This window comes from Strongylocentrotus purpuratus, unplaced genomic scaffold, assembly GCF_000002235.5.
Source record: "Strongylocentrotus purpuratus isolate Spur 01 unplaced genomic scaffold, Spur_5.0 spur5_scaffold_3, whole genome shotgun sequence".
In the NCBI taxonomy this organism is placed as follows: domain Eukaryota; kingdom Metazoa; phylum Echinodermata; class Echinoidea; order Camarodonta; family Strongylocentrotidae; genus Strongylocentrotus; species Strongylocentrotus purpuratus.
This window is the reverse complement of record NW_022145609.1, coordinates 3,014,968-3,036,167: the sequence shown is the minus strand read 5'-3', so window position 1 is coordinate 3,036,167 and position 21,200 is coordinate 3,014,968. Positions and strand designations below refer to the sequence as shown.

General features: G+C 34.8%; 2 protein-coding genes across 2 annotated transcripts in view; both read left to right on the top strand.

The window, feature by feature from the left end:
- Positions 1-621: 621 nt before the first annotated feature.
- Positions 622-6,671, top strand: LOC105441724 (snaclec 7-like). The gene is made up of 6 exons (XM_030996603.1): positions 622-959; positions 3,786-3,937; positions 4,560-4,672; positions 5,869-6,011; positions 6,337-6,473; positions 6,657-6,671. The coding sequence occupies exons 1-6, from the start codon at positions 866-868 to the stop codon at positions 6,669-6,671; spliced, it is 654 nt and encodes a 217-aa protein (XP_030852463.1). The 5' UTR covers positions 622-865.
- An 8,686-nt stretch (positions 6,672-15,357) lies between these two features.
- Positions 15,358-21,200, top strand: part of LOC100887861 (receptor-type tyrosine-protein phosphatase alpha) — a 28,002-nt gene continuing 22,159 nt past the window's right edge. The window contains exons 1-7 of the mRNA XM_030996602.1: positions 15,358-15,483; positions 16,221-16,523; positions 16,880-17,248; positions 17,873-17,975; positions 18,937-19,016; positions 19,441-19,877; positions 20,254-20,341. Of these exons, the coding sequence (XP_030852462.1) occupies positions 16,265-16,523; positions 16,880-17,248; positions 17,873-17,975; positions 18,937-19,016; positions 19,441-19,877; positions 20,254-20,341 (1,336 nt within the window). The 5' untranslated portion in view covers positions 15,358-15,483; positions 16,221-16,264. The remainder of the gene's footprint in view (positions 15,484-16,220; positions 16,524-16,879; positions 17,249-17,872; positions 17,976-18,936; positions 19,017-19,440; positions 19,878-20,253; positions 20,342-21,200) is intronic.

The window sequence follows — 21,200 nt, the reverse complement described above, 5'->3', positions numbered from 1 at the left end:
ATGAGGCGGGCGCTTTAACCACTGAGCCACCATGCCTATACATATGCTCTTAGTTTAGGACACGAATTAGAATCTGAAGGTTTAGAAATAAAAGAAAAACTAAATTAAATTTGTGTGGCGGGCCCCAATGCATTATTACATTTGTTCTAATTCTAAATAAATAATATTATTTTTTCACTTGTTGTTTGAGAACCATTTTGTTTAAATTTGACTGGTTCAAACATAAAATATCTCCTTAGTGCTTTCGTTGCATCTATGATCTATCCCGGAACTGTAAACGTCATGATAGCCTTACGTACCTATATAAAACAAGGTTCCATAACGAATAGTAATTATGCATCAAGTTGAGTCAGGTGGCTAGCAAATAATATGTGTTAATGTGCAATACACCAAGCTCCCAAGCATTGAATTTACTCTCAAAAGATCTCATTCGTATCATTTGAATAGAGCATTGTGTCAGGTTCGCGTACAATGCCAAATGTAAACATGACATCATGCCAGTAACAATTAACACGGAACGAGTCAAGTGCATATCAATACATTTCACGGGCTTGTGACGAACGTTTTACACCTTTCATTGCACTTTGATGAAGTTGGCCATTACAAAAACAGTGATCCGTTTCGACTTACAACGAGAAAAAGCAAGCTATGCTTTAAGTTTTTGGTACGGCAAAACACCACTACCTGACTACGTCTACCTACCAATTGACATTTTGAGAACGACAGCTTGGTGGAAAATTAGAATTTGTTAATTTCTGTGCTTGAAATATCGTTAAGAAATACATTATCTTGGAACATCAACCTTCTTGTGTACAGGAAGTAGAAGCAGGAGGGGCATTATCTTGGATGAGACACGTTTTATGGTATGATGGATATCCTTCATCGAATCATTTCTGTGTCTATGCAGATTTTTACTGTCTTTGTGTTGATGATCAGCCTTCACAGAGATACATGGCAAGGTAAAATAAACCAATTAAGATACGATGGCCTATCTCTCTCTCTCTCTCTCTCAGTGCCATATCGTTTGACTTTGGCGATCATGCTGTTCCACAACCCTCGGCCCCTAGCCTTCTTTATTAGTAACACACTAACACTCCCAGTTCTTTCACTCCTCTCTCTTCCAACAATTTCTGCAGACTGTCCATCCAAAGTATCCTCCTTCTTCCCCTACTCCTTCTTCCCACAATCTTCCCTGTCAAAGCAAGATTCTCTAGGCCTTCTTTACGTGTAATGTGACCCATGAACTACAACTGCCTAATCAACATCTCACGTATCATTTTCCTTTGCACTCCAGCTCGTGTAAGAACTTCCTCATTACTAACTTTGTCAGTCCAGGGGATTTTCATCATTCTTCTTAAAAACCACATTTCGCAACTTTCCAAACGCTTTTTAGTATCAGAGGCTAAATTCCACGTTTCACTACCATACATAAGTACTGGGTAGATGTAACAATTCAATACCCTTGTTCTGGTCCTCATACACATTGTTCGATTTGTCAGAATTTTGCCTAACTTTGAAAATGCAGATTTAGCGAGAGCTATCCTTCTCTTGATCTCTGTCTCACATCTGGCATCCTCGGGGATCATACTGCCAAGGTAGTTAAATGAGGAGACTTGTTTAATAATCTGTTCTTTCAGTTTCAAGTTACATTTTGGACTGCTCTTCTTGGATACCACCAGGCACTTTGTCTTGGTATAGTTGATCTCTAGTCCCATTCTCTCACTTTCTTTTACAACTACATTCAGGAGTCTCTGGAGATCTTTCTCTGATTCAGCATATCTAATATTTGTGATTGAATGACCACCCACTTGTATCCCATGGGAGCCTATAATGCACTCATTACATTCCTGTTGACTTTGGTATTACCATTTTGAATTGCATACTTCATCATGTTCATGTCTCCATTTCCGATCTTTACTGCCTTTAACAAGTAACTACAATCAAACCAGAGTGATCTAGGAGGCGCCTATTCTGTGGAGGTGTCGTGGTATATTGGTCCATTCACTTGACTCTCAATCCAAGGGTTGAGGATTCAAATCCCAGCCGGGCACTAATTCCCGTTGGCAAGATATTAATCCGCACTTGCTTCTCTCCATTCAGATGTAAATGTAAATAGGTACCTGACAGTGGCTGGGGTAATTTTTTTAAGGCAAAAACAGCGTGATGCTGATGGGGCTTTCCTGGGGAAACAGAATTATTATAATTGTTGTTATTAATATTATAATTTTTTTATTTGTATTTTTTTTTAATTGTTATTACTCTTTTTATCATGCCTAGGTATGTATATTATTCTAATTGTATGTATTATGTAAATGTATTATTGTTGGTATTGTTATCATGTCACATGGTAACTCAAATATCTTCACTTACTATACACGTCATATACCATACAGAAACACCCTCACTTAGGGGGAGAAAACACATACACAGTCCTTGCTGTAAACAAAGACAATGAGTTAACCTTTAGGGTTACACTTCAAATATAACATCGAAATCAGATTTTCATCTCAAGGCTTGCAAGTCTCGTAGTACCTCCTACTTCTCCTCTCCTCCTTTGACTCTCTAGAACTTGGTCCTGTAATTGACCTACATCCCCCACACTTCTCAAGCTTCCCTTTTTATGTCACACGACTGGAATTAAACTAACTTTCACAGTCGAGAATAACAAAATATTCCTCTTTTCCTTTCCATTGTTATATGGAAGCCACAAAATTACACTTAATTATTTTTTTTAATAGTTCAAAATAAATGTCATACCTTTAATTTTCCGACATTTCGAATATCATCGTACAAGAACAAATAGCCAAGTGATACAATATAAAATAATACATTCAAATCGGATACCGATGATTGCAGTATTCAAAAACTACAACAAATATCAGCCATTTCTGCCAGGCCGAATCAAAACCGTCTGTTCCTTGACTTTAAAAGAAACTCAACGAATTCTGCCCAGTAAGAACATCATAAGAAAAATCAGCAATGGCTGTAGATCAGAACCAAATCCCATATGTCTCTTGGCTTCAAAATTCAGGTGTGGCAAAGTCTCAGACTGTACTCACGCCAAACCTATCCACGTTTTATACAGAACCTAAAGCAGGTGCATATTCATACCTTCCTTTTTATCAAAATAATATTGGGCCAGCACAATAATCCGTGGCATAGCTTAATTAATTAACTCTCTGCCATCAATAGAACTTTCCAGACCTTTACTCTCACCATTTCTTCACCTCAACATTCAGTACCAACCTACATACTTCTTTCTTCAATTAAATACTTATCTCTCTCTCTCGATTGAGATACAAAGACACAAAAAAATATATACATATATTTATGAGCATTTTCAAAGTGACATTTTAAACAAAACTGACAGTGTTTAACTTGAAATGCACGAATCAAGATTAATTGATTGAACTAACCAAAACTGTTCATTTATTTTTTCAATCATTTCAATCGTTTGCACGACTGTAAACAATTTTAATCATAATTTTGTTTTCCAATTTATTTTAGCTCTTCAGGAAAATCAAATTAAATTATGATATTTTTCTACAAAAAAAACTAACCAGCATCTTTAACAGATATATATATATATATATATCATACATAATGTATAAACATAGAATATCACAAACCAAATAAACATGAAGGAAGACGATATAACAAAACAATTTATGTTGCTATCTACTTTTAAAACTATATAAACCTAACAAAAAGATATTATTGCCTAGAAGAGGTCTATGAATTTATAATACAACATTAATTAGTAATGCTATTACATTCATATTCAGTCAATGGGCAGATATGTAATACTCCAGACTGGCTAGACTATGGTGATTCACAGTACCTCATCGTTAACCATGTAAGGACCTGGTCTGCTGCGAGGATCCACTGCCAAGACAACGGTGGAGATCTTGCAGTTATTCGTTCTCATGAACAAACTGTAAGTGGAATAAAATTTAGCAATATGTATTCATCAATATTATTTTGTCACTGATATTACATAATTCCTTCATCCCTTGTTTAACCGGTGTAAGAAAGGCTGTTCCATGTTAATTGACAAATTCGCAAGATATTAACCTGAATCATGTAGATTTATAAAGGATATTTCAAAATATCTAGGAATATTTATTTTGGGCTATTGAAACCACTTTCACCAAGTTGATTTTTCTTTGTAAATGTGTATTTAAATTTTCATTATTTTTTGTGTAAACTCATTTTATTTTGCATGGATGTAATATGATAGTAACAACCATTATCCCTGACCTCTTATCATACTTTGTACGTCAGTGTGTATCCTAGGTAAATAAACATGGTTACTGCAGATCATTTTTTATAAAGTGAAGTGTGATTTCATTGTACTTTTTTTTCTTTGATTCTACGATTTGCCGAATGCTCAATCCACTAATTCAAAATGTGAATATTTAATAGATTGCGCCTGTTTATAGAAATAATTCATAATTTTTTTCAGGAAAAAAAGTATTGATGCCAAAAAAAACATATTTAAGGATACTCCATGAATAATTTTTTTCTTCTTCACAATGACTCTTTGTTTTACTTCTTAGGCTTTTCTCGTCACCTACACGTTGAAATCTACTTATGGATATAGCTACTGGATAGGACTTCATGACTCAGACGGTGATGGACAGTACACGTGGATTGACGACACACAACCACAGTTAATATTTAACAATAATAATGATAATGATAGTTATAAAAATACAATGTTGAAAATCAGTTTTTTGTTCACCTCTTGTCATAAATTTATTATTAGAATATGATTTATTCGTGATGGATAAGGTATGGATATATCATATCAGAACACTACTGATCAATCTAAAGCGCCAAAAAGATTGATCATTTGAATTCTTAGAAAACTTTATCCGTAAAAAATAAACTTTATAGTCAGAATCATTTTTCACGAAAATAGAAACGAAGAAATTATTACAATTTTTGGTGCGACATTGTAATGACAACATCAATAATAATTATAATAATCATGATAATAATAATTGTAATAATGATAAGGACGATAATAATATTTTTGATAATCATGATGGAATGATATTTGTATAATCATAACAGAATAACAATATTGGCTGGTTAAAGGGTCAGATAATAGCGCATTTACTATTCAAGTCTGACCTCAATAGAAACAACAACAATTATCTATAATGATAATGATAATGGTGGCAATCATGAAAGTATGCAGCTTTGTTTTGTCTTGTCCTGTCATGAATTGTTTTGTCATGTTTTGTCCGATCTTATAATGTCAGTTTCCTGTCCTTTGTGTCCCGTCTTGTCATTTTGTTCTTTCGTATATCTCGATTACTTAAACACTTTAAAATGATTTATGAAAATGGCATTCATATTATATTATTCTTGGGAACCTACACAAAACATGCTATGCTTTCCAGTTTGTTCCCGTTTAATTTTATAATTTTCAACTTACTTTGTCAACTAGTTTGTTTATTGTGGAAACAATTGATATGAAATGGAATAAATTCGAATCGATCAATCATAAGGGTTGTTTATGAAGATGATGATTGCAATGATAATAATTTTAGGTTTCAAGCTGACCTATTAGACAATTAGTGGCATGATAGTCCTAGACAGCACCTTTACTATTTGCCAATTATGTTTAATAGTTAGACTCCTTTTGTTTATTCTCCAGATTGCACCTTTTTTCAGTAGTCATATCCAAAAAGTTTCTAGATGTATTCGTTATCACACAACATCTGTGAAAATTATTTCGCTTTTCCCTATCTCGACTTTCAATATGAGAACCTTTTTCCGATGAAATGTATTTTTCGGTGGATATAAAAGTAAAGGAATAAACTCGATTTTTTTAAATACCTTTATTTCATTTGATAGGTACTCGAACTGGTCCCCTTCACAACCGTCAAGTAGCCATGCATGTGTCCGCATGAAATCTTCATACAGCGTTGTAAATCAAGGGAAATGGCAAACAAGTTCCTGCTCAAATACCCGCGTCCACATATGTCAACGTCCGAAAGGCAATTATATTAATATTTATTTGGCCAATGCAACGGTAACCTCAGCGATGATCGACATCTTCTTCCAATACATTTATCGTTTATGTTGCTCGGTCATTGGAAATTGTTTTGACCACCATTCTAATGCAATTATAAGGAATGAATGAATATGAAATAAATGCCTAAATGCATAAATAAATAAATGAATAAATAAATAAATAATTAATTAATTAATTAATGAAATATAAAATAAACCAACAGCAAAACTAAACACGGCAAATAATTTTAGTTGTAATATATGAAATGAGAAAATTGGACTAAACTTGTGTCATTTTTACATCGTCAGATTCTCGTTGTTCGTGGCATCGTTTCGGCCAATCGTTATATCGGTTCTACGGAGAAGCAATGTCTAATGATGATGCTAGAGCACACTGTGTGAGCAATGGCGGTGACCTGGCCATTATCAAATCAGAAGAAATTAATGTAAGAGAACATAAGCTTACATTCTTACATTTATTGAACGTATCATTCATTTGTTTTCTTTGTAAGGGAACATACAGTCATGACACTGGGGCATTTTCTTTAGCCGTAGGTAATACAATTCATAATATGATAATGTTTAAGTCCAGATTCTAAAAAATATTTATATTGGAATTGAGCTTTTAGCCTGGATTCAAATGATTGAAAATGAATATCAAGAAGATGTATAGACTGGAGCATAACATTTTATGACAGCCCAGAAATGTAATTCATAACTCATATGTAAAATGTAAACGCCTTTTTTAATAAAAACTCCAATGAAGGCAAAACTAGGTGGGAAATACTGACTTAAACGTTCATGACAATTTGTTGTGTGTGTCTTCTTTTTCCACGTTCTTTTACAAGAATTTCCTGGTAGGATTCATAACATCTTCAAACCCGTCGAACACTTGCTATTGGTTTGGTCTAAGGAGAGGCAGTGGTAACAGTTTCGTATGGGTAGATGGCACTGCAGAAAGGTGATTTCATATCGTTCTTTTTCTCATTTAAACTTCTCCTTGTTTATTCTTTTATTTTCATTAGCAACAAACCAGTCGTTTATGTAGCAAAAGCAATTAAAAGCAATTATAGCTTCATCGATTTTCCCCAATTATTATTGAGTTACGTTTTAGTATAACAACTATAATGCATTTCTACATAGCAACGGTTGTTTTTATTTTACAAGCATTATAGACCTTATTCCCGTTGAAATTAAGTAAAATACCAGTGTCCCGATGTATTAAGAGTAATGCCTCGTTATACTGAATGATGATTATCTTTTATACTCATTTTTCAAATCAACCTTTTGGTATAATAGAAGAACTGAGTCTTCCTGGGCTCCAGGAGAACCAAACTACGGTGATATGATGGATTACTGCGCCTGCATGTACTCCGAGAATGTAATGGATGGACGTCATGGGAAATGGAATGACATTTGGTGTTCGAATAGTCAAAAACCATACATCTGTGAGAGGCCTCAGGGTAGGTGTGCTCTGTAATGTAAGATCCATGTTTTCATGGTGTAATGTGTGTTTGTTTTAATATTGATGAAACAGTAATGATAACCTCAATACATCCTTAAAAGAGACGTCTTTGGATTTGTATTATTGTGTAGCATTGAATGATACATTGTTATGATTTAGTTTCTTTGTTATGATTTTAGATGACATTATATCTGACACATTAAGACCTAATCCGAATTCAATGGTTAGAAATATCACAATTTTCATTTTAGTTAAGAATGACGAGTGGACTCATTATCCAAATGTGAAGTATTTCATGCCATCCTTCTCAGCAAGTTATTTCGATGCAATGGAATACTGCCAACAATTTGGAGGATCGCTGGCTCAACTGAAGACCTCAGAAATAGACGTGAGTATATACAATCCTTCCGTATTTGTATATACTGGACGGTGGTCTTGTGTAAATGAATATCAATGGATAATTAATAAAGAGGATAGCAGTTTTAGGATTGGTTTTATATAGAAAAGTAGAATACAAAAATCTGTATCTTTTCATCGTGTATTACGGCATTTATGCACACCAACTGTTTGTTTACAATGAGGACAACTTTCTTCAAAAACTGATCTTGTTTCACATCATCCAACTCCTTGAGCGAATATCATAATTTCTCTTTTGCATATTTTGTATAGTGTGTTTCGATTGTGAAACACAATTCTCAAGAAAATAATGTATATTTATGCTTGCGCAATACATCCGCTCACGAAATGTGAAACTGGGCAGGTCACATTCAGGCAACAGGCATGACCCCCTCCCTGAATGCCTATGACCCGAATGCCCATGACAAGGCTTCACTAAAAGAGTCCTCATGCTCTGTCTTTTATCTTACAAACTAGGCTACGCCAGTTTCAACGATTAGAACAATGCTTATTTCATTTTAGAGATGAGAGGTCACCAACCAAACTGACCATTCAACCTGGACCGCTCTCTACATAGTTGAACATATTAAAGAATATTAAAACAAAATACGTAGGCTTTCTTTGAATTTTTATGAATGTCGGGGCGGGATGCAGAGAGTTGTAGGAATATATAATTTGTGTACATTTTCTAGTGCACTTTGTTCAAGGAAATATTTTTTTCAATACCAAACTGTCCTCTTCCTATTCCTTTGGTCACCATGGTCACTCGCTTCACTCGCCTTTGTAGAATTAAGGAACTATAAAGTTGGCAAGAGTATCACGTGGTATGACCAGACCAATCTTATGAAGCAATGTTTCTTTTGTCACCATAAACAGCTAAATCTCACAAACAGCTTCAGCAGTGTCGAGTTCTGGTTCGGGCTTGATTCACTTGGCAAGGAAGGTGTCTTCCATTGGGCGGATGGAACTTTTCTTCGATACTCAAGGTATTTACATTAAAAATGAATTAATGTTAAATGGCACGCCAACGTACCTAATATTAAGTTTAATTTAAATAAAAGCAGAAATATGAGAGAAACAGGTCTGAGCAAAAAGGATTACAAATAAGAAAGCTATGATTCGAAAACAAAACAAAAAATAACTAACTCCGTGACGTGTCTTGCGAGCTCCCCTCCCATTTGCCCTTAAAAAAACTTTAATCATCTATATTTTCCCTTAAGTCAATTTTAAACCATGAATACACCCTAAATATGACTTTTTATGACTATTAGTTGTATACAACTCATATACTAAACAAATCTTTTACGTCATAAATAACTAAGAAAATGAAATTCTATGAAATTTTCCATACAGAGCATATTGGTGAGGAGTTCAATTTTTGTTTCATCGATGACAACTTCAAAACTTTCCTATTTTTAATCGGATTTTGATCTAATACTTTTTCACTAATTTGTTCTTTTCAATTAGCTTTTGTCGAAACCAACTTATTATTTATTTATGAGAGATGAAGATAAAAAAAAGAAGAAGAGAGGAATTATGAGAAAAGGGGGGAGAAAGAGAGGTAGATGGGAGAGAGAGAGAAATAGATACAGAACGAGAGTGAGTGAGAGTGAGATATATTGAGGGAGAGAGAGAGAAAGAGATAGTTACAGCAAGGAGTTTTAAGAGATGTAGACCCAACTGGGAACAAATTATTCCAAGCAGCTGCGGTTTTCTATGGTTGCAGAATAGAATCTACTGGTGTACTGTAACCTTTGATGTCCAAGATTCGAAGCCGCCAATACCATTGAAAAGCTCGAGTAGTGATTTTTTTTTCACAAAGAAATATCCTTAATATTACACGTTTTATTTGAAATAACAAGGGGAAAATCAAACAGATGATAAAATATGAATACAAAATCCTAATTGTGTCAAGAAATTTGTGTGATAGCAGCTTCAATTTGTGAAAAATAGTAAAATGTTACGGTCCTTAAACCTGCAATATGACACTTTTCCGATTACTTCCGGCTCGCGAAAATAAGACGTGAATTTGTTCATGTACAGTAATGTTCTTTATGATGTTATATGTCAGATTAGTGCCCACACATGCCCAGTCAAGTAATTTTGATTAATATTTCATGAAATTGTGCTCCATTTCCTTTCGCTTGCCTCCTGTAAAGGTAAGCAGTGTGTACTGCTCGTATCATCAGACGAGTGGTAGCGAAAAGTAATTATCATTACAAAAGCATATTTCCCTTTGAAAGTAGCCCGTTAGTTTGCAGCTAGGCAGAAATCTGTTTGTCTACATATCTGCAAGGAAGATCCAGTTAAAGGTATTACAAAGTTTTGGTATGGGGTCATGAATTTGGTTCAAATTAACATATTGCAAGCATATGCGTTCCTACAATATTAATTCATCGTTGTCGCGGTTGGAATCGAGTCTAAAGTTATGAAATTATAAATAATAAAATCTTTATGTTGTATAGCTCCCTCTCAAGGTCAAGATATTAATTTAGCTATGAAACAATGTTTCTTGACTAAAATCGACCGATTAGCTATTCCCGTTTGGAAATTATATATCACAACTACATATTCTGAAATTTTCATGGTCGCAGCTACCATTGTACGGCCATATGCGCTATTTGAAATTTATCAAAATTTACCGGGAGCACCGGTAAATTTTTATATTCCATTTTTCTCAAAAGCAGAAGAGTTTTAGGGGCTAATTTTCCTATTGCTTATAATACATCCACAGGGGCATCCAAATATATCAAAATTGTAAAGATTCACTATCCATCCAATTTTCAAAATTTCCCAAAACTTTGTATTACCTTTAAGCACATGCCTGACATATCGAAGATGGTACAAAGGGAATGAGCTAGATATGACTCCATCCCCTAAAACTCCTTGGTTAGAGGGAAATAGAGAGAGATAGAGAGAGAGAGAGAGGAATAAAAGAGGGGGCAGTGGATTGGTAAAGATATTTTTCTCACTCTATAAATACATCCTAAAAAATGAAAAGAAATCAATGTTCATTGACCCACTATAATTAAACACACCTACAATTCCTTTCTTTGTTTAAAGGTTTACCATGTGGAAGTCGGACAAACCGAATAACTATCAAGGGTACCAGTTCTGTGTAGCACGCTTAATTGACGGCTGGAATGATCAGTTTTGCAATGGAGTACGTAGATTTGTCTGCGAGATATCAAAGGGTTCGTATGCTATTATAATACAAATCACGTAAACCTTTACATTAATTAACAGGGGGAAAAAAGACATTTTGTATATTAAATGAGATTGATAATGAATTAAAGTGAAGTGATTAGTATACAAAAAATAAACAGCAGTGAGGGCATTAGTAAGAATTACCCACACAAGGTACCTTTTGGAACAGTCCGATGCGGTAGCCGAGGGTGTTTGGACTGCTTTGAAGGTACCGAGTGTGGGTTATTTTACTAATGCCAGAACAAAATGTTGTGTATTATATGTGTTATAAGATTATGTTTCATTTGTTATATGAAATCATGTTTTATAAACATGATTTTACTAATGACCGGTTATAATCCAAATTACGCGTAAGTCAAAATAAATGCCTGGTCACGTGTACGCTTTCAACCAATCATTAGATTAAGATCCACGTCATAATCTTATAAAACCGATTAATACATCATGGGTCAAAGGAAGATTTTGAGCAATGATTTCATGAGTTAAGTTCTTTAAATCTTTGTATGCCAGACCAAAATTCTTTTTAATGGGATTGGTGTGTAGAGTCACGACAAACAATGTCACAATTATGGTTTAGGAAAGAGGTTTTACCTCCATAGCAGTAGAAATACATTTTTATTTTTCATTTTTTTAATCGACAGAACGTTGTATAGTTTCTGAAAATAATATTATAGCTTTTGTAAAATTTTGAAAGCGTCAGATTTGTTAAAACTCCAATGAATGAATTGAAAACATTCATCTGCAAATAAATTTTGACTTTAAAATATTTCTCTGTTCATGAAGGGTGCCCCCCAGGAAAATGGAATGTGCCTATCTGTGATCGTCTGTGTGATAACTGTTACAACGGAGGAGTGTGTAACCCACAGACAGGAACATGCACATGTCCTCCTGGGTTTATTGGTAAAAACTGTGTTACAGGTAAGTCGTTATAATTATAGATTCACTTTGATATAATCAGGGGCGGCGGAGCGTCTTTTAAAGGGGTCACCAACAAAAAAGGGCACCTCTTTAAGAAAAACGGTCACTGATAGAGGGTAAACTCAAAGCGAAAAAAATACAAATTTGAGAGTATGATGCATACCCCTAATTATAAGTGCATGTACCACCTTACCAATAATCATTGTCATTGTTTCTCTGCGTTTGTTTATGGCTTTTTAACTCCGGCTACAATTCGCGTGTAAAACATTCCCAAAAGGCGAAACTATCGATGTAAACTCTACGGAAAGTTATTTTCAAGGAAATATCATTGTCTACGCTTTGTTATGTTACTTGTTAAGTCTTGTTCAGCGTGCTAATGTAACGCATTGTATCTACATCTATCTGGCATCATAAATGTATAAACCTGTGTGTTATCATATCGATTAGTGTTACTATTCAGCTATTGTAGATAGGAAACCAATGTTCTTCCCTTTTTATATCTTTCTTAGTAGCAAATCACTCCCTCCCTTTTATGTTGATATTTTAGTTAACCATATTTATGTTATTAATAACATTGATAATGGATTAAAGAAAAAGTTGAGTTCTGGGGAGAGGTGAACACAAAATTTTGATCGTTTTCATTGTTATTATGCAAGTGTGGAAAAACACCAGAGAAAAATGTTTCCTGGAGAGCATTGTTCTCCAAATGCCTTCATATTTTTAATATGACATGTAACAGCTTAACAATGTGGGCCTCATTATTATGCCACATGTTTGTGTAATCCCATATACATCTTTCTGTGTACAGTGCTTGTTACTTTTACCAAGACTGGGCCAAATTTCTTATCATTTTGATGATTCGAGAACCTTGCAGTACACACCAAATACTTATTTGCTACATAATCAACTTTTTCAGATCCATTCCACACTGTTTCTATCACAATGCAATCGCATGACCAGAATTCAACTTTATCTTTAAGTGTGTAACTTAATATCGTTCCTTCTCAATACAATTTAATGTACTGTATTGCAAAAAATAGTATCAAATGTATATCAATCCAATGTAAATGGCATATTAATGCACATGAGTATATATGCTTCAAAAGATAATATATTATTAATTATCAATAACAGCATGTGGCGACCAAAGGTTCGGGTCTGAGTGTGAACTTGTATGCGGTTCTGCGATAGCTGATGATTCTTCTTGCAGCGATAACAAGTTTTGCCTTCCAGGTCCAAGTGAATGCAGGTGCATAGCTGGCTACGCAGGAGCATTCTGTAATGAAAGTAAGGTAGCACAGTGAATTGTTTTGAAAGTAATCCAGTATGAAAGTGAGATATATTTTATATGGGTTGTTGAATAACACTATGATCACAGTCAGTAGCATTGCTACCAGGGGGCATGATCAATTCTAATCTTTAAACATTTTATTTCATGAGGTATATTAAAATGATATTTTAAAATCATTCAGAATCTTTTGATAATATTTCGATTTCATTTAATAGGTTTCCCATCCATTTTGGAGGCCTTTTTCCCGTTCTCTCGTTTGTTTTCAACTTATGCTGAATATTTCTTCCTTTTGTTATGGGAGCGTGTTTTTCCAATAGTTACCTTAACCCATTGTCTACTGGAACCTGGTGGTCCCTGTGTTAAGTCTATGGGAATGAGATAATTCAGTAGTCAACGGACTAATACAAGCAATCCCTTTGTTATTATGTATCTAGCCCGACACAATATCTAACGCCTGGGTATTGCTCAATCGAATATTATGTGTAGACATTTAATAGAAAATAGAGATCATACTTAAAAATATGTCCTCCTTTCAGGGTCCACCGTTACCTTTGCAAATTTGATACAACGTGCGAGTATTTTTTTTGTGGCCAAATCGCTTAAATGAAATAGGTCTATGTTCTGATTCTTTATTCAATTTCAATTTTGTATAAATATCGCGAGTTTCAAAGATTTGTTAATACCTAGATTTGACTTTATTCTATATTTTTAGCCTGCCGCGATGGGGAGTTTGGCTCTGACTGTCTCCAGGATTGTCACTGTATAAATGGAATGCCGTGTGATGTGTTTACTGGAAGATGTGAAGAAGGCTGTGAGCCAGGGTGGTCAGGAGAAGGCTGTCAAGGTAAAGTATCATATTGGGCAAATCTAGAGACAGGGGAGGGGTTCAGTATAAATCAATTCAAAGCTATCTATTTCAAATATCAATCTAAAATGTGATAAATGAACTGATGATGTAATGTCGCCTATGTAAAAAATGTAAAAATGCATTCTTAAAGATACAAAATAATTAGAGGATACACCGCTAGAAGCCAAACAAAAAGAAGAAGAAAAGAGAAGAAAACAAATCGTATGTCGGTGATCTGCTCTTTCCATTATTGACCGAATGCTAGGAGCCTTCAAATTAGGGATGAATAATGTATCGTCGCAATGCGTTACTCCACCTAGGCCCTCGCCATGAATTGCAAAGTCTTCAAGGAAACTTCAAAGTTCAAATATGCAAAAATGTTGTATCCACGATAGTATCCCACTGCTGCCATATATATATATATATATATATATCCACATGGGTCAGACAGTGTTATGGACCTTTCATTAGTTATTACAGACGCGGAATTGTAAAAGAAGGAACATGAGAAGAAGAAAAAAAAGGAGAAGAAAAAGGAGAAAGGGTTGAAAGAAAGATAGAAAGAAAGTGTTTTTACTATGGACTTGGAAGTTTGAGAGATATTCCATGTCACCATTGCAATAAAGAGACCAGATAGTTATAAACAATAAATCGAGACCATTATAAATGTAATCTTATAGTGACAAATGAATATACCTATTATTTGATAAAGGAATCTTTGAAAATATTTGCATAAAGCTTTTAAATACGAAAACAAATATATATAATGGTTTATTTATTCAAAAAATAAACCATTATATATATTTGTTTTCGTATTTAAAATACGAAAACAAATGTATTGTATTGCTTTTTTCACAGTGCCATCCGTTTGCCCAGTGGGTTATTTTGGTATCAACTGCACTGACCATTGCAACTGTCCAGATAATGTTGGTTGTGACAAGGTCTCTGGATTCTGTATTACAACAGAAGGTCAATGTGAAGTAGGATTCACATCAGACTCAGTGGACATGCCAGAAAGCTGCAACTCATGTGAGACTCCATTTCTGCATTTAACTAATTTTTAAATATTGCTTTGGTTTTATCCATAATTGTTTATATCATTTTCTGCCGTCCGTCTACCGTGATAGAAATATTTACAGTGGTAAAATACAAGTCATTTAGAAATCGTTATATGCAGAATCTTTCCCCTCTTGTTTTAAGTTACTGGATGTTACAACCTGTGTTCCCGCACATGTCACTGTCGAGATGGGGAAGATGATTGTAACTCGGTGACTGGTTCTTGTAGCTCAGGTAGATGTCATCCACGATGGACAGGGGAAAGCTGCCAAATAGGTATACATCATTACTGCTTTATTCGTGTTTTTCATTTCCTCCGATAGAGAGTTGCTAATTAGTTTACACATGCTTTCACATAGTTTACACACTGTTGTGTTCACATTAGGTGTTGTATCCTCTGGAAAAGACGCTATAGAAATCAAATTATCATTATTATTATCATTATTTTCATAATTATCATTATCATTACTATTATTGTTTTTGTTGCCACGCTGTTTCTTTACTGTAGACTCACCATGTGCCTTGCCTCTCATGAATTTGTATTCATTCCCATATTCATATAATTGTGTAATCCTTGCTTCTAAACAATGGTAAAGAAAATACCCTGTAAATTGGCAAAGAAATGTTACAATTCATAGTGGTATTATTTAGAATAATAATTCCGCTATGATGTCTCTAAGCGCTTTACAGATATACTATTACCCCGGTCATTTGATTCAATACTTGCCCAAACATACTGTGTGCACAATCTCCACTCCCTGGGGAACATTCCAGCCAGGCGTTTCTTGAGTGAAAAATGCAACCTCTACCTTGGTCGCTTACATACAAGCCTATCTAAGTAACTCTGTACTAGCTACGGTTAGTTGTGAGAAACATGACATGATAGCTCTTCTTTGGATTCCATCGATTGATTCATTCTTATTATAGTCTGAAAATCATCACGAATATAAACTGTAGCAAGAAGATTTGATAAGTTAACTGATTATTTCCCTATATGTCTCCTTTACGGTTAGGTCGCTTTCAATCTGCACGTGAGAAGACAAACCCTGGTATTGCCATGTTTTCCTGTGCAATCTCGTTCGATTCACCAACTAACGTTGAACCTGACTTTGTGAAAGCTACCACAGGGGATTTCTCAAGGGACAACTGGGAAACGGCCAAAGATCCTCCACAAAACATCTCTTCAACAATACTCAATTTCACGTTCAACATCCAAGATTTTCCGGATGACAGTTCTATTTATTGTTTCATCGGGGACCCTTTCAATAATTCGTCCGAGTTCGGCTATGTGAAGTTGGCATCTGCTGCTCTTTATGGTCCGTATGTTTTACAATGCTTTTTGAATAATATACATGTACATGTAGTTAATATTAATGAAATCGCCAGGCACTGTGTGATGTTCATTTTTGTCATAAATATACTGTGTTGAGTTAATAAAGGGAAATAAACGCATCACTACATTCATACTAAAAACATGTATGATTTATCGAGAAGGGTTGCTGAATTATGCAATAAGCCCAAATCCACATGATCAAAGGTCTTCACATTCATAACTGATTCCGAACAGCAAATGAAACCATAGTTGTTTTTGCTTTTTGATGGAAACCAAATTATTAAAATATCGATGAAGGTTTCACTCTTGACCAGTGTTCTCTTTTCCCCTAAAAAACAGAGCTGCCAATCTTAACTTTACTACCTACGTTAGTTGCATCCAGTCATTACTGGGTCGTCATCTCTTGGAGACCCTGGAACCGTTCCATCGATGCAGGTGATGGTCCCATTACTGGCTACATAGTCTACGTTCATACTAAAGATGGGAACGAGACACACAGCGCTACCTTGCTATCAGATGGATCTTTGAATACTGGGTCTTCAAGAGGTAGGAGGGAAGTGACTAGTGAAGGATTAGACTTGTTGGAGTACAACATCACTGGTCTCGAAGAAGGGACAAACTACGAGATTCAAATCGCGGTGATTCGGGAAGGTCCGAAAGGAGAAGGAGATCGAGGAGCCCCTTTCAGTGTGAAGACCCAGGAGTTATGTGAGTTCTTCAGTTTTATTTACTTTTTGTATCTAACAGCTTTTCCACAGAATAATCATTCGTTTTGTCGGTCGATATAATATAATGATTTAATTCAAGTAACTGAGTAATGTGGATATGAAATGTACTTACTTTCAAAAAGTGGGATTTGCAGTCTCATTGTAGCATTTGAAAATATATCAAACGGGAGATTGGTTGATTAGGAGTATTGCTTTATTTTGTTAAGTCACAGACCTCCAAACAGGATTTACACCAAAAATCCTCTTCAAATAAATGCGTGCCTGATAAATAACTTAAAAAATGTATTTACATAACGATTCAGCTTTTGCATACAAAAATCGGAAAATTAAAAATTAGTATGGATGGCATTGGGCAACAAAATTTCAAGCATTTTCCTAAATATTATCTAAAATATTCTTTTGGATCCATAACTCCTGGAATACCCACCTTCCTTGTTTTATATGATGTTTACATACGCCATAACAGTATGTTAAACTTATCTTCTCGTTGCTGATCATTTGTCTCGTTAAAAAAAAAAATTAATTTCTATAATACTCATGTTTAACGAGATAGTCTCAACTGAGAGAGCTATTGTTTTAATGTATTTGTTTTAATAATTAACAGTGACCATAGCGGCCATAGATCATATCGCTGGCGGCGCCGCTGGAGGATTGTTAATCATTTTGTGTCTTATTGTTATCATCGTCCTGTTGTTACGGAGAAAAAGGTATGGGGGAAGGGGTAGGCTGGCATGTTCCTGCATTACATATATATATATATACATGTTTATTTCTATATAAATATACATTATTTTACTCTCTGAGGAATACCGTTTCCGATGAATATTGATAGCTAGAACTCTACTGACAAACTTTATTCAATTCAATTCAATTCAATTTCGGTTTATTAACGGTTTATTAATATCAACATGTACAATGCAGTAGTCCAGGGACTAATAATACAATGTTTAAAATAAAATGTGCATAAAAACAGGAATGATCATACAAAATAATGTACAATAAAAATGATAAAATATAAAGTTAACATTATTGTTCATACCTAAAGTTATATACATATATAAATAAATGATAATAGATGGATGAACAACCTTAAACAGTTACTTGAAATATTGAACCAATTATTGCAAGTAAAAATAATCTTTAAATAAACAAATTATTATAAATATATATATATATATATATATATATATATATATATATAATAGACAATATTCTTATAGACTTCGGAGAGATAAAGAGGTCGAATTCGATTTTACAAAGTGCTTTAATAGACAAAGGTCGCATTTGTCACTTTAAAATAGACACGGCAAAATCAACTTGTATTCTAAGAGGAAATATCTGATAAAAAAAGTATATACCTTGGAGACTTATTCAAATAGAAGAATTCAAAAAGTCCTTTTATGAGAAATAGTCAAATTGCGATTCAAAATTCTATTTTAACATCGATCACTTAAAAATTTGTTTCTTAACTATAATGCTCCTGCTGTCATGGTTCCATTACAGTTAGTGGGAATAAACAATATTCTGACCAAACATGTTAATTTGTACCACATTTTCGAAATGGAATAAGTTGTAATAACAATAAATCTAGATTTGAATTGCGTCTAAAATATCATATCTAATCCCTTTAAAGATTATAATATGGGATCTGTTTTCATTCGTTTTCAGAAACCGACGTGACAGCGTTGGTAAACGCTCACCTCCTCTACAGCCTGCACATAACGACTATACACCCCATGAAGAACTGGGTAGGTATAAGAAGATGATAGTCATAATGGTACATACAGTAGTAACGCTTTCTATTTTCCTAAAAGATTGTTCAGTGCGTCCCTCGGGTGACATAGAAATAACCTAATTGATTGTACGTTACATTAGATATTTTCCATTTAGCCGATTCGAAAGACATTTATGGTTGTGTTTACAGAGGAGAATTCTACCGCTACGTTAAACTGGCATTGTTGGATAGATAACCTTGGTTGAAATTAAGATTTGGGAAACGCGCCAGTTGAATGCAATGTGAAATGCTTTGCCTATTATTATGCCAATTAGCAAATTGAGCAAAATCCTAGAGATAAATCTCGATTATTTCATGTAAAGAGTAACCCTTTTCCTATTCTTTTCCTGGCCATTTCCTTCTCTTTCTCTTCTTGTTCCCGACTTCGATGTGCGCAGAGACAGATGAAGAACTGGGACGATCTGGCCCATCGCCGTCGATCTCCTCACGACCCCCAGGGAGACCCGCTGTTTCTCCGAAACGTTGGACACATGCAGCAGCATCATCAGAGGCGATGGATCGCGAGGATGCCGGGGTACCATCCGTCAGTTCTACAGAGAGTGGTCCAAAGGAGCTTAACTCGATACCATTGACTGACTTCCCTGCTTCCGTTCAGAAGAAAAGTTCACGAACCCTAGAGAGACCCCCTATTACTCCCAAACGCTTGACACTTGCAACAGTATCACCACAGGCGATGGATCGCGAGGATGCCGGGGTACTATCCGTTAGTTCTCCAGAGAGTGGTCCTATGGAGCGCCAGCCGATACCATTGTCTGACTTCCCTGCTTTCGTTCAGAAGAACAGGCATTCCACTTTCTTTCAAGAGGAATTCAATGTAAGTGATTTGAAACGGAAACTATGAAAGACTCTTAATCTTAATGGATTATTTTGCGTAGCTAAATGGATCGGAAAGGAGGCACGTGTGCCCCCCCCCCCCAGTTGCTCTTGTTTGACTAAAAAATGAAGGGATGGAGAAAAAGGGAAAAAAGAACCCCGACCATTCTCCTTTTGGCGGCCGCGTTGTCCTGCATTCTATGTACCTGGAAAATCTAATGCCCCCACGAAGCAGGATTGCGGGACCCACTGAACAAATAATATATTCAACGTTGACTCTTGAAAATGTCCTTTCACTCTCATATTCATAACATGAACTTAATAGCTTACTTTGTTAACTAATTATTAATTTCAATTGAATTTTTATTTTAACAAAGGACTTGCCGGAAGCAAATATCTATCCGCAAACCGTTGCCAAGAAACAAATAAACTTTGAGAAGAACAGATACAAGAACATCCTGCCATGTAAGTAGGCCTAACTAGTAAGTAATATCAGCAAAAAGAGTTCCATGTTATTGATCGATAAGATTGGTTTTAGTGTAAGATCTGAAAATTTGTCTTAGTCCACAGAACAATGATTTTATATCTTAAACAGTTGTTACCAGTCGTCATTTACGATAATGAAATATGAAATACAAACATAACACATAAAGAAATAAAACACTCAAATATATTACAGAACTATTATATAAGGCAAAAAAAACGAACATTAAGGGATCACCCGCTTCAGATCAACTGTCAAAGATAATCTGTTCTTCCTCGGGATCCCAAATTAACGACAATAAATTGATTAATTATTGATAATAATAATATTGATAATAAAACACATCCATGGAACCATGGAACCTAGCTTAATTTAATTTCGATTTTATTGAAGGGTATATTTTTCGGGAAATAAAATGAACTTAAAGATTACAGTTAAATTTCTAGGCTACATAAATTATTCAATATTTTATAGGGGTAATTTTTTACTTCTTTCTCAAACAATCCAAAGTTATCTAATTTTCAAACATTACGAGGTAAGTAATTGTACAGTTTACTACCACGATAGGCCTATACAAGAGTACGTTTGCAGTATTCTGTATTCGGCCTAGATAAGGTCATCTTGTTGCCATTTCTCAAGCAGTATTCTATTCATTGAAAAAAAAAGAGTGGAGCCTTATGCATAATTTTTTACATCAAGAAATAAATGTGATTTATTTGGCGATTGCGTAGAGTCTCCCAGTCAGTCCTGAACGTCATGAATTGTATGCACAGACCTATGTTCTAAACATTTATTTTCAATATTATTCTTCCAGCACGATTCTGCAATTTCTGTAACCTA

Coding starts and splice junctions, on each gene's coding strand:
- LOC105441724 (XM_030996603.1), top strand. CDS start 866: ATGATGGATATCCTTCATCGAATCATTTCTGTGTCTATGCAGATTTTT. Junction 3,938..4,559: donor TTCGTTCTCATGAACAAACT/GTAAGTGGAATA, acceptor TTTACTTCTTAG/GCTTTTCTCGTCACCTACAC. Junction 6,012..6,336: donor CATATGTCAACGTCCGAAAG/GCAATTATATTA, acceptor TTACATCGTCAG/ATTCTCGTTGTTCGTGGCAT.